At 32.8% G+C, this 14,314-nt stretch overlaps 1 protein-coding gene across 6 annotated transcripts in view; it reads right to left on the bottom strand.

Moving 5' to 3' along the window:
* The window catches only part of Clcn3 (chloride voltage-gated channel 3), a 76,502-nt gene that overhangs the window by 39,777 nt on the left and 22,411 nt on the right, over positions 1 to 14,314 (bottom strand). The window contains exon 1 of one of the 6 annotated variants that reach the window (XM_013151606.3): positions 7,185 to 7,422. The exons of 4 other annotated variants lie outside the window; for them this stretch is intronic. In XM_013151606.3, the coding sequence (XP_013007060.1) occupies positions 7,185 to 7,263 (79 nt within the window). In that variant the 5' untranslated portion in view covers positions 7,264 to 7,422. Of the gene's footprint in view, positions 1 to 7,184; positions 7,423 to 14,314 lie in introns of those variants that run through there. One more of the 6 variants, XM_005003373.4, reaches the window with a different exon arrangement.

The raw sequence follows: 14,314 nt of genomic DNA on the forward strand, positions 1-14,314 counted from the left end.
CCAGTAACTGCTGTTTTACTACCCAATTTTATTTACTGTCTGTTGGTAGAAAAACAGGAATAAAAAAGACTGGAAAAAAGATCATTTTTCCTTTGGAGTGACCTAGAAGAAAAATTCCATGATGGTAATGTATTTTGAGGTCAGAAGGATCTAGAGTCAAATTCCAGCTCTGTTTGTTACCTGTTAGTTCTGTGATCTAAAACAAGTTACTAACCTCTTTGACATACTTCTACTAAAGATAAATAATGTGGAACATTAATACTATAACTGGCAGATACTAAGAAATCAATAAATGAAAACTATTCTTTTTATTCAAAATATTTTAAGTGTATAAAATCTTATCAGGTTGCATTATAGTGAAAATATGCCACAAATTTTAACAAAAAAATTTAATGGTATGACAAGAAGAGAAAAAGTATCTTATAAATTTGGGCAATGAAATCTTCAGCTGCATACTGAGCAAAAATTCTATAAAGATAATTCATTTTACTAGTATGGACAAAGAAAGTTTTCCACAAGGAATGAACATTTGTAGTTCAAAAACTAACAATGCTGAAATACAAGCATTGAAATACAAGCATTTCAGCAAGTAGGAAAAATTATCCTGTCAATACTGTAACTAGCTTGCAACTTACTTGCCAAAAATAACTGCCTTATTTCATTTTTCCAGAGTAATATAACTTTATAAAATTCAAGACCATCTATGAAACTAAAAATCCATTACAATATTTACCAATACCTGTAAGCCAAACAAAGCCCTGTATAGTGGCAATCAGGATCACCAACCATATACTGGGCTACAATGGAGACACAAAAGTCTAATATGTGTAAATGGTAATCATGTTTATATCTGGACATTCCAAGCTTTTTTGCTATTAAACTCAGCTATGTATCAGCACAGCACAGAGCCAACTTGGGGAAATCACTGAGGATCTGAAATCATAACTGGAACCTTCTCAAGTTTATAAGCAAGCGCCCACCATGCAGGTGATTCTCAACCAAAGACTATCAGTGTATTTCTGAAGCTTAATAAGGTCAACTAAAAATGTGAATGAAACTAACAGCACTCTGGGAGGCTGAGGCAAGAAGATAGGAAGTTCAGTCTTAGCCTCAGCAACGTACTGACTTTGCAAGGCCCGGTCTCAAAGTAAAAAATAAAATGGGCTGCAGGAATAGCCCCATGCAAAGGTCCTAAATTCAATCTTCAGTACTGCAGGGAAAAAATGTAGCAGAATTAAATTTAAAATATTCATATTCTTTAAAGAAACAGCTTTCTAATGGTTTGAAAGAAACAGTCTTTTCAACAAATGATACTGGGACAGTTAGCTGTCTACAACCAGAGAAATAAAACTAGATCCCTACCTTCACACACATGAAAATAACGAAATTAACCCAGATCTAAATGTAGGAGCTAAAAATACAAAATTCTTAAAAAAAATTAGTAAAATTTTGCAACCTTATGTTAGGCAATGGTTCGACAGGAAAAAACGGATAAGCTAGACTCCATCACAATTTAATGTTTTCCCATGTGGTGGCCAGATACTGTTAACTAGCTCATATCTAACAATAACAGGAAAAACAACAACTAGCATTTACTGAGAACTTACTATGCATCAGATATGTTCTTCCCCCTTATTTAATCCTCACAACAACCCTGTGAGACAAATATTATTATTTCTACTTTATAAATCAGAAAAGCAAGGTACAGAACATTTAAGAAGTATGTTCAAGGCCAGCAGCTAGTGAGCAGTACAATAAGGATTCAAATTCAAGCAGTTTGATCCCAAAGTTGTTATCACTATGCAGCAGTGCCTAAAAGACAATTTCATAATTGTTTTATTTATGTATTTTAAAGTATGTGGATACTCTTCTCTCAGAGTAGGTTAAGCACTATTAGGCAGTACCTTCTCCAACATCTATGTGCACATACACTTAGCTTTGGGACAACTGATACAACTTCCCTTCCATCATCACTATTTAACCTTTGTCTTTGTTTCCAAGTTTCAGACTATTTCCTCTATTACTTAAAACACTGCAAAAAACTAAACCAAGTTGCAATACTAGTCACAAGCAGTGCTCTTTTCCCAGCACTCACAGCCCTTTATGCTTTAACAGAATTCTATGGTAGTAACTACTACACCCCCATTTTCACTCTCAGGTTGATCCAAATTCATCTAACTGTCCCTCCAGGCACACACTTAGAAACTGGGCTTCAAAGCTTTCTGAATGTGGCACACAACAAAAGTGTTCCTTACTGATGCACTATACAGATATGTACCTAAGTAAAACCAAATTTTGGTAAACAATACTTATCCCTTGGGTACACAGTGACATTTTACCTATTTACTTTTTCTTTTCTTTTTTCCTTCCTTCCATCTATCCATCCATCCATCTGTCCAGTTTTCCTTCTAACATTAGTCACAACTCAATGAAGTTCTTGTTCAAGATGTTAAAAACCTATAGTTTCTTAAACGATGAACAGGAGCAATAGGTAATGAAAATAATCTGTTTTCCCATACTGGAAACCTTCCTATTCCCATTACCCCTCAACATACATTTGCTGAACTACACTAAAAGAAAACAAAAAAACAGAAAACAATCTGCTGCATCTTACACTGAGTTTAGGAGTACATTCCAGTTACATCAATAGCAGCACAGGACTTTTCTCAAAAGAGGGTAAAAGCTTTCCATCTAAAAGCTTTCCATTAAAATATATGAATCTAATTACTAATACCCTGTTACTTTCTACTTTTGCAGTCAATCTCTGAACACGTAAAAGCAGTGATACTCGCCATTTTAACTCATAATATAAATTACTGTTGTATCACACACATAAAACAGAAATCCAATATTGTATGTATGAATTCCCTGACAACAGAGCAATGCAATTACTTCAGTGTATTAAGAGTAGAGGTCTAAAGTGTATTAAGTGTATTAAGAGTAAGAGTTCTAGCTCTTGCCCTCACCTCTCAGTTTCTCTCTTTCTATGTCTCTCTCATTCATACTTACATATATCTCCCCTGTTAAGGCAGGAGAAAGTAAATGCTACAAGTTCACAGTAGAAATTCCAGAAACTTACTGATAATAGAAGTTCTAGAGAGCAGACTCCAAGTCAAAGATTAAAAAGTTAATAGCAATCATACTGCCTTGTACTTGGTATTTAAGTAGTCATTTAAATATTTAAATAGTAAAGACTTAGAAATTAATACAAAATCTCCAAAAAGCTGACCAAAGATATACAAGAAGTCAGTAGCAATGCTGCACCTGAACTATACAGTTCAGTTTACTGCTTCCTTCTCTGTTCTGTTGCCACCTCAAATAAAAAGCCCCATCCTTAGGTAGAGAAAGTGAACACTAGGACCTAAGTATACTTAGAAACAAGTTACTGCATAAATAATGACCTATATATTACATGATAAAAAATTTCTAGAAGAAACAATTCATTTCTGAGTCTGAGATCATAAAACGCTTCAAAAAACTGTAAATTAAACAAATGTAATTAAAAAACAAAAACAAAATTTTAAAATACAACTTAAACTACTAGTCTTGTGTATAGACACAAAACAGAGAACTCAATGCCAAGAAAATAGCCAAAGTTATAAATCTAATCAATGTGGCAAGAGACCGCCTCACACTCTGAAATCCTGATACAAAAAGCATTTCTGCTGTATGACAAGCCACAGGATGATATAAAATTAATCACAGTGAAGTGTGAGTTATTTTTAGAAATAGAGTTGTAGACAGTAGTATGATCAAGATTTTACTAAAGATTTAAGATTCAGATACTGTGGGCAAGATAAATTTAAGTTGTTTTAGCATAAACTATAACATAAAGAGTTTCTAACATCAAGTAAAAATTTTTATTTGTTTTTTAACTTATAGACACTTAAATGGTTTAATTTTTAAGAAGAGGTTTTCTGGTTATATAAAAAATTAGGGATACTAAAGTACAATAAGGACCTGAATCCAATTGTTTTACAAGGAGCCTAAAGAACAACCCTCTGGCAATTTCAGTACCTTTTAATATGTCAATTTCCAAAGAAGGTATAAAAAAAAAAGGCTAATATTTTAGGAAAGAAGAAAAATAAACATATCCATCGATTATATAACAAAAGCCTTTTAATACATGATCTCTCTTTACTAACTCTCAGAAAAACCATTATACCGGTTTTAATGCCACAAAACTAATCAAAGACCAAAGCCCTAGGCATTTACTTCTGTCCCAGCATGTACTCATTCTGTTCTCTCCACCAGGAATGCCCTGTCCAATTCCCTTATGTACTTGAAAATGGCCTATTTAATAATACTGTCCCCTAAAGTCCTACAGAAAACACAGTCTATACCATTCACAAGCACTTTTTAACTTTCTCAAGTTTCGATTCTGTTTTCAACTTAAGAAACTTTTCTATATAACTACTACACTTAATGCACAAATCATTAGAAATTCACATGGTAAGAAGCAGTATTCTTGAACCTTATGATTAGAGGAGGACCCAAATATTAGAAGCAAATACTGACTTTGAGATTTCTCAGTTTTGTCAAATGAAAAACGAGAGTTTTAAAAGTACTGACTTCAAAAGGTTATGATAAAAATTAAAGTTATTTGTAACAATGTACTAGCCATTTTATCAACATCATTCTCCATAGAATTTAGCACTGCTTTACACACAAAAGCTAAATAGATACCTTGAATAAAAGTGTTCAAAAATTTAAAGGCTCTTCATGAAATAAGTAGAGACTTCAATACAAAAGATCAGATCTACTATAAGGAGTTGGTAGAAGAGAAGAGTTCAGTCCCTAAAATTTGTTAAACTTCATGAACAAATTAAGAAAAAAGTGAAAGTACTAAATAAAACAGTCCAAAAATATTTTATTCTCATAAAAAAGGAAGAGACAATTTGAAAGAACTTGACTGTTCCTGTATAGGAAATTTACCAAAAATGGCTATTTCTAAAATGTCATCTTAATTTCTAAACTATTCAAAACATATTAAACTTTTATATATATATTGGAGAAGGGGAGATATATGTAAGTATATATTTATAGCCTCTGTATCATTCATTTATGTTGGAAGCTGCATTATTTATCATCTCACCTTGAAGCACAGCACAGTATTAAATTTAATTTGCCCAAAAAATGTAACCCCTAGTTCTAGCATTTAGGGAGTTAGTAAACAGATACCTGCTTACTTTGTAAATATCCTTCGCAATTTTATACTTTATCTGCCTCTTCTATTCTTATCAGGTCGAATATGTTACTAATTATTATAGCTTTGTCCACATAAGGAAGCTGATTTAGTTTTCTTGATTTATGTTATTTGCCCACCTCCACATTACTAGTTCCTTGTGTTGACCCACAACTACAATGGGTCATAAACTACGGAACATAAATACCTACCTACCACAGATACTAGGATACTACAGTATGTTTTTGGTAACTCAGCAGTCAAGCCTGATAACTGACTCACCTTTGACATAAATACACATTACTTACAAAAACACTTTTACTAGGCTTACTTAGGTTTTACACATATTTCCTAAGGATTATTTATGAAAATAGAAATTAAAAGGTTTTATTTCTATAATGCATATCCATAACCATGCCAACTCTTACATAAATTATGACTTAATTCTTAATATATGTGTATTTTACACAAAGTCTATAATTAAGTTCTGTCAAAGGATATCAGGCTCCATATAGAGAATTTAAATTTCTCAGGCCAGACCTCCTAGTTTATCTCATTAACAAATGGATGTTGTAATAGTTCAGGGAAAACACGCCTGTCTGGTTTTACAGTTTAATTACTAATTAGCAAATACTGTGACATTACAACAGTCATTACTCACCTCTCTTCCTATTTAAAGAAATTCTTACCAGAAAATCGATAATATGGGACAAAAGAAAACATATGATCACATTAAGAATTAAGAAAGAAAAAAATTGTGAATGTAAGATCAGAATTATTTTTTTCTTTATGCTTTATAGGTACTTCCTCAAATGTTCTAACATATGTAACATGCTCTTTATAACATTTTCATCAAAATATAAAAGGCAACCTTTTACTAACTACATAATTCTACAGGATAAAGTGTTACAAATATTCAAGAAACTAAAATAGCGTCTAACAGACACAATGCAACCAATACATATTTGTTTGATAGATTTTAATTTATAAATTTTAGTGGAATTTAAAAGTGTTATCAGGAAGCAAAATATATTTTAAAATGAAAGCTCCATATGCTCAATAAAATCATGATTTCTTTATTTTCATTATAAACAAAAGTTTGTACTAAACCATGAAGTTTATAATATCCTGCAGTAATTCAAACTAACATGGCTCATAAATGAACCTATCTACCTAAGAAAATTTTTTGTCATTTTTTCTACAACAAATGTAATTTGTAGAATAATTTATTTAAGAAAAATGAACAAAAGGGTAGTAGTTAATTAACACACAATTAGTTTAAGAAAACTGAAGCAGTACCTGCCAAAAGATTTACACAATTACTGGGTACTTTTCTGTTTTCCACAAACCAACTGATTCTTTTTCTGATGTGTAAAAAAAGCACCTAAATGTATTTTATAAGGTCAAATTTTGTAAGATATCTGTGGAGGACAATGTTAACCAGGTGAAATACATATTTAGTGAAAAATACTAACATGGTAGTATTTTCACCTTTACTGCCATCTTAAAATGTTCTAAAACACATTGAAGAGTTTTTACTACAATTCTATTATGTGGTGCAAAATCTACATAGTAACTGTTAGGCAGCAGGTGAAATACAATACTACACAGACACTTGATTTCTCTCCGTAAATTTAAAGAAATGTTCAGTTTTCAAAAGGAAAGAAAACACTACTTTTGAGGTGCCGACCAACACTTTAGCTAACTACAAAAGCGACTTGATTCATTTTCCTAGCTGAACAGAAAGAGGATTTTCACACAGAAGATGGAGTCAGAGCCCCGTGTGATCTGAAGCAGTACTAATCTGCACTCAGAAAACAATCAGGGACGACTAGAGAACCATTCTGCAGGTTGCATTTTCCCCTCAAGAATAACCGGGGCAGCTAAACAACATACTGCAGTATTTAAAGGACAAAGGAGAATCTGTTTAAACTAGAGAACCGCCCAGCTGCATGCAAAACATACCAACAGAGGATTCATAGCAAGGGGATGGTATTACCTCTTTTATGTAATTCCCTCAGGGGAATATTGTCTCCTCCCCCGTCATAAGGCAAATAGGGATCAGAAGAAGCATCCATGATTAGAATTTTTAAAAAGAAGAAAATGAAAAGCTAGCTAGCTTAAAAAGACAGTGGCAGTTTTCCCACCCCTGCTGCAGCAGGCAAGGGAGATGCCATATTTGATGAGGTTAGAACTGTAGTTCGACTCGCTGAAGCTACTGGGTTCTTCTACAGTGGATGATGTCATCAAAGGGAAATTATTGCAGTCTGGTTGCTAGTGGCTACAATCTAGCAAGGCTTAGAGGCGGAACAGCATTCTTAATCAGGTCCTGCTACGCAGGATGATGACTAAGCGCCAAGTATAACAGACAAAACTGGTTAGAGAATTTGAAAGCACTCAGGAATATAGTTTCAATAGCACCAACAGTGACCGCAGTAAGACAAAGGAATATTATTTCTTTTTGAAGAGAACGAAGTATATATTACAAAGACATAAAAAAGAAAATTTTAAAGGAAGACAATGCACCTCCTCATTTATAATATAAAAAAATGGGAGCAATACTCCACTAAGGTTGGTTTTATAATATAGACGTACTAATTTTATGCAGTGGTATCATATGAGTCATAACAATGAAAAAGTAAAACATACCAAAGGCTTCTCAAGAGATGTGGTTTTGAGTGTGTTCTTATCTAAAAGTATATAGCAGCCTTCAGCTCCTTTACTAAAGAGCTGAATGGTGTTTTATCTCACTAATCCCTCCAGCAGCCTTGTTTCCTTTAAGGAACTAGCTAGTAAGACAGCCTGGCTGTGAAGGTGAAAGGAGAAATGTATTAACCTACTAAACAACTACTACACATGGAGCGAGGCAAAAAGATTTGCTAATCAAGAGATTTATTTCCCTAGAATATTTCCTACCTTTTTTCTATCTCACAAGATTATGTGCTAAAAATATATAGTAAAATGCATTTCAAAATACAGTATTCTCGGTGTATCTGAAATTTTTATGAAATCCAAAAATAAAACTCTTGGGGCTGGGGATTTAGCTCAGCGGCATAAGCGCCAGCCTTGTAAGCAGGCAGTCGTGAGTTCGATTCCTGGTACCGAAAAAGACCAAAAAAAAAAAATTCTTTTTAAACTTATCATTTCAAACAAAATTGATGCTCATTTGCAATCAGAGTTCAAAATTTTACAGTTACATCTTAAGGTGATTCCTCTAGACTACTCTACAAAAATGCCTGTGTTATGTAGTGACATTAAAAAATAAAAATAAAAAACTATTAGAGACAATTTCTTAGAACTTAAGGGGCTTCTATAAAATTTGTTTTCCTCAGTTTTTTTCATAACTTTTATTTTATGAAAAAATTTCATAATAATAATTATTAATAAACTATACATCATTATCTTCAAAGTAGTTACTCTAACTACAAAACATAGACAAGAAAAGATTTTCTTTTACAAAGAACAAACACTACAACTCAAAATTACTATGAAAATTCCAGTGGAGCAAAGAGAGAGGTCTTATGCAGGGTACAGTAAAGAAAAGAAAAAAAGTCAATTCAATTTGTCTAGTAGGCTTTAGTTATTTGGGGTCTTTTTCTCCCCTCCAACTGAATAGCTTAAAAAGGTTTTTATGAATCAAAACATTTGAGCTTGCAGAATTTCTCATACAACCTCATCTGGGGCCTGGGAGATAAGATGCTAGGAAAATAAATATTAGAATTACTGCCATAGGAATTTTCCATCTACTTGTTTATAGCAGAACAGGTGGTAGGGGTTTTACTCTTATATTTTTCAAATTTTATTAGTAAAGTTTTTTTTAAACAAGGAAAGTTTTATTTGGAGCAAATAAAATTGTCATTTGTTATTGTTTTGTATGTTTTATTATAAGATATCTCTAAAATACATATTGTTAAGATATTTCTAAGTGATTTAGGTTTTTTGTTTTTCCCAAGTGCTAAGGACAAACCCAGGGCGTAACACATGACAGACAAGCACCATACCAAGGAGCTAAAACCCTAACCCAGGTGATTTAGGTTTATCTGGACACTGTTATGTTTCTTCAGTTCTTTATATAAAAAGAAAAACCTATCTACAAGTTTTCCTGGTATTTGCTGACTCTAACTTGTTTTTCCTGATCTACAACTTGTTCATAAAAAATGAAAACGACAGTTCGTATGAATGTGAGAATGTCCTCCCTGTAAAAAGATTAACAATGCTGCATTAAGAAAAGTTTAACACTGATATTTACTTTATCTTTATAAAGATCAAATAATTGTAAAGTAGTATATAATTGTACCTATGCTGAATAGGGTTACTTTCTGAACGGGATGTATCAAACTTCACTATTGTCTCTAATACCATAGAAAAGGGAAGCTGGGGTTGCATTCAGCATTATATAGTTATACATTGTTTTAATTTGGGGGGGGGCAGGTGCTGGGGATCAACTCATGACCTGGCACTTGCCAGGCAAGTGCTTATGCCATTGAGCTAAATAGCCCAACATTGTTTTAATTTTTTAAAAAGAAATGTATTACTTTTGTAACACTAACTGTGAACATTTAAGACATCTCAGAAGTAAGCAAATCTCTCATAAGTAAATATCTCATGAGGGTTGACAGGTATTGCTTTTTCTTAAAGAAAAAAAATTACTTTGTTTTTAGCATAGTGGTGCACACCCACAAGTCTCAGCTACTCTGAAGGGAGGCTGAAACAGGAAGATGGAAAGTTGAGAGGTCTGGGAAGTGTAGTGAGACTGAAAATAAACAAGGGCTTGAGCTGCGGCTCAGGGGTAGAGTGCTGGCCAAGAATGCACAAGGCCCTGTGTGCAATTCAACAAAGAACAAAACAAAACATCATTAGTTAGGTTAATGCTCTCCAGTCATACTTTAGCAAAGTAAATAGCATACTGGAAGGTGTGACAAAAAAGGACTTTGACTCAGATTAGGTATTACCAGGATAATAAACTGAATTACAATTAAGATAAGACTTCAGTAGGAGAAAAGAAAATTAAAGAATTCATATGTTCAGCTAGCTAAGGGGAAATATCTTGAACAGAATCCCTGAAGAATGAAAAACACTAACCTTCTAGCATATGCAGGACTTAAAAAGTTCATAAACAGAGGATATTCATATTTTCAGAAACATCCTAAAGTCTAATCTCAACTTTATGTGAAATTCCAGATAAATCCCAACTTCTCCAAGTTGTATGTTCATACTTGTAAACAAGAAGGACAAAGATTCAAGAAATCTACAACCTTTAAGAGATGCTTAATTTTTTAAAAGTAATTTGCCTTTACATATAACTACTAATATACAGAAAATACAAGAACAGAGAAGCAGAGTAAAAAAGAGCTGAGAGCTCTCTTTTAGACACAGGAAAACCCAAACTACAAACAGATGACCTGATTTCTTCAACAAATAAATAACACAGAGGTAGTGGCTATAAAATTAAATTTTAAAAAGATACAACAATTTTGATGTATAATGTTTATGAAACAATTCAGGAAATGTGAGACAAGATATTTGATTTTAAGGAATTATTCATAATTTAGATGGATCTTAATCTTAATCTTTTAAAAATAATAAAATATATACATATATAATGTTATTTCACATTTATTTCAAAATAAACAAGGAAGGAGTAGGTATTAAACAAACTGGTCATGAGTTAATAATTATTTTTGCTAAGCACTGAAAACAAAAGGGACCTTTCTCTGTACTTTTGAATATTTCTATAGTAAAGAGTTTTAAAAATGTATTTATATCAGGTAAATGTTAGTAAAAGTTTTATTTTTACTTCCCAAACTAAATATATATTACTGGAAAGTGCAGGTTAACAGCGACCGCTACAGTTAGTTAAAGGCTGCTTCAGATTTACTTGGCACTAAGCTTTAACTTGCATTCTGAGCTCTGTTATCTAAGAAAAGAGATTAGAAAAAAACAGCAAAACTTTGAAGGACAAGCAATTCAAGATACACCATTATAAAGTTGAATGTTAAGAAAAAACAAGTCAGAAAATAAATTGAAAATAGAAAATAGTTTTTGAGGCCAAGGTATAGTTCAATGGTAGATCACGCACTTAGCATGTACAAAGCCTTGAATTTGACGTCAAGCACACAAAAAATTTTAATTTAGGTACTAAAAAAATTTTTTTATAATAGTCATAAGTTTAATTTCTCTGTCAGACTATTCAAATCTCTTAACATATCATAGGGTTAAAAATATGAATAGTTTTATTTTCTTTCACAAACATTATATGATTTTTTCAAAATCAGAACCAAAAGCAGTCAGCATTTTTAAAATACCTGAATAATTCCTTCTTAAAGAATTTGTCAAATTTACTCGATGCATGAACACAAGCTAGCAAAAGGACCAAACCAAAGATTTTAGTTCTAACTTTTAGAAACACTTGAACCCAAATATATCAATATTTGCATTAAGTGTAAATACACTAAACACTCCCATCAAAAGATAAACACTGATTGAATTTTTAATTTCAAATACATGATTACAAGAAGCATCTAATAGACATGGATAAAGGCTAAAAACTAAGGATTTATTAAAAAATATAGTATATTAACTTTAATACAAACATTTGGACAGTACTTTATTTATTACTTTATAATAAATTATAAAGTAAAAAATAACTGAAGTAGTCCTTTAAAAAATAATAGTGGTTTAATTCAGCAAGAAGATACAACCTGTTAACATAGGATCAAAGTATAGGAATAAATAATTGATACAATGTCAAGAAGTAGTGATAAAGGACCTCCAAATGATATAAGGGAAATACTGTAATTCCCAACCTAGTAGACAGACGTTAGATATGCCAAGTTCATGTTCCCAAAATCAAAGAATGAATTCTAAGGAACAATGGAGGTTAAGAGTGGGAAACCTTTATTGGGGAAAAGAGCTCCTGAGAGACAGGAGGGGGCCTGAGTAAGCTGCCAAGGAGCCCACTTCTCAAAACAAGTTTTACAGAGCAAAATCATGAGGTGGATACAATGTGAGACAAAACTATGATAAACCAGTAAGATTACAAGTACAGCAGCTTAATTAATATTGATCCAGTAGGGGAGCAAGTCACATAGCAAGCCTTGTGGAAAGATCAAGGACCTTTTTCAGAAGAGATGAGTCAAGAAGTCCAGGTCATCCACCTGGTGACTGATGTCTAGCTAGAATTCATTGGACCAGGTGATATCAATTATAGTATACTGCCTATCCCTTGGGGAGGCACAGAGGCCTGGTCATTCCATCCTTATCTTGAAGCCTGGCCTTTAATGGCTCCATCTCCAGTTTCCAATGCATTCTCATCTTTTGCACTGACTCCCTCAAAGGCCTCGCCCTGTCTGACTATATTATTTCTACCTAACTTAGCTGTCTTTAATAATACTACGTAAAATTTAGAAATACAATGAAAAATTCTTAACATATCACTATCAATTAACAGAAACAAGGAGAAAAATCAGAATGGAAAACAAATTATTTCAACAGAAAATAAATCTTATCTAATAGACACACAACGCTCTATGCAAAAATTCATCCATTCTCTCCAGTCTTCTTCCCCCTAGGGTGCACATATAGAACATTTATAAATATTTACTTTCCTGGGCCACAACATGTTTGGATATTATAAACTACATTTCTAAGTAACCTATAAGCCAAAATACATACTACTCTAAAAGTTAAAAATGATTTTAATTAATGACAGTGATAACAAGGCTATGGGCATAAAGGTAAAATAGTATCTGTAGAGAGACGTATAGCTTTTCAATGTATTATTAGGAGAGATGCTAAAACTGAGGAACTAACCAAGCAAAATACAGCAAAATAAACCCAAAGAAGGTAGAAATGTGATCAAAAATTAATGAAATAGAGCACAACAGAAAAGAACATCAGCAAAAATGATTTATGGGGAAGACTAATGACTGACACTTGTAATGATACATATCGATAAGACGACTAGGGAAAGGTGAAAGTGATGAGGAAAGAGAAGAAAAAATGCAAAGGGAAGGGTGGTAGAAGAAGGAGTGGAAGGAGAAAGAACAAACTGGGAGGAGAAGACACAAATAACCACTAACAGAACAAAAAATACCAATAGTACGGAAGCTAGATATAGTTTCCTACATATGGGTCCTTCAAATATATCAAAGGTGGACTATATAAGAATGGGAATGGTTTTCTTAGGAACTGATGCGGAAGCATGTAGCTATCTATACCTCAAAAATTAAATATACTAACACACACACGTATCATTCAGATGATTACTGACCTAAAGATAAAAGGCAAATAAAACTCTTACAAACAATACAGGAATATATCTTCATGACCTTAGACTACCTCAACATTTTTCTTAAGACACAGAAAAACATGCCAGCAAGCAGAAAACTAACATACAGGACTCTTACAATTAAAAACACCTACTGAAAGGGTTAAATGCAATTCATGGAGTAAATTATTCAAAGTACCTGTACCAAACAAAGTTTGTATCTAAAAATTAAAGAAATTCTGTAAGCCTCTAAGACCGACAACTCCAACAGAAAGACAGACACATGACCCGCCAGATATTTCATTTAAATGCTTGATGGTATATCAAATGATTGGTGAATGTAGAGCAACAGAAGCTCTGACACATTCCTAGAGTGTATGTGTACTAGAGCATCACTAAGGAAATCAGAACCTGTGACCCAGCAAGCTCACACCCATAAAAAATGAACTATGTGAAAACACGCACCAAGATACAAGCATAATATTTAAGGTAACATTGTTTGTAACCACTGGAAACTGTTAAAAGCTTAAGGATTTATCAAAAATAAAATGAACAGCCAAACTGTAGTGTACGCATAATATAGAGTGACATAGCCTAGAGAAAAATCACAGATACACTGAAAAACACATTGCATGAAAACAGCAAACAGAGTATATAATCCAGTAATTATAACCATTCATTTAATCTTCAAAAACCGGCAATACAACTTCTGTGTTTTAGTATACATACTAGTATGTTCAAATCATAAAACAATAAAGTGAGCAAACAAAGAGAAAACTAATGACGAAGAGATGAAGAGAAAGGAGTTATGATCAAGGAAGTACACACAGGTGGCATCTGGAACATGGCTGTGCTTTATT

The sequence above is a fragment of the Cavia porcellus genome, unplaced genomic scaffold (assembly GCF_034190915.1).
Source record: "Cavia porcellus strain 051 isolate PalLab524CR breed Dunkin Hartley unplaced genomic scaffold, mCavPor4.1 scaffold_24, whole genome shotgun sequence".
Taxonomy (NCBI): domain Eukaryota; kingdom Metazoa; phylum Chordata; class Mammalia; order Rodentia; family Caviidae; genus Cavia; species Cavia porcellus.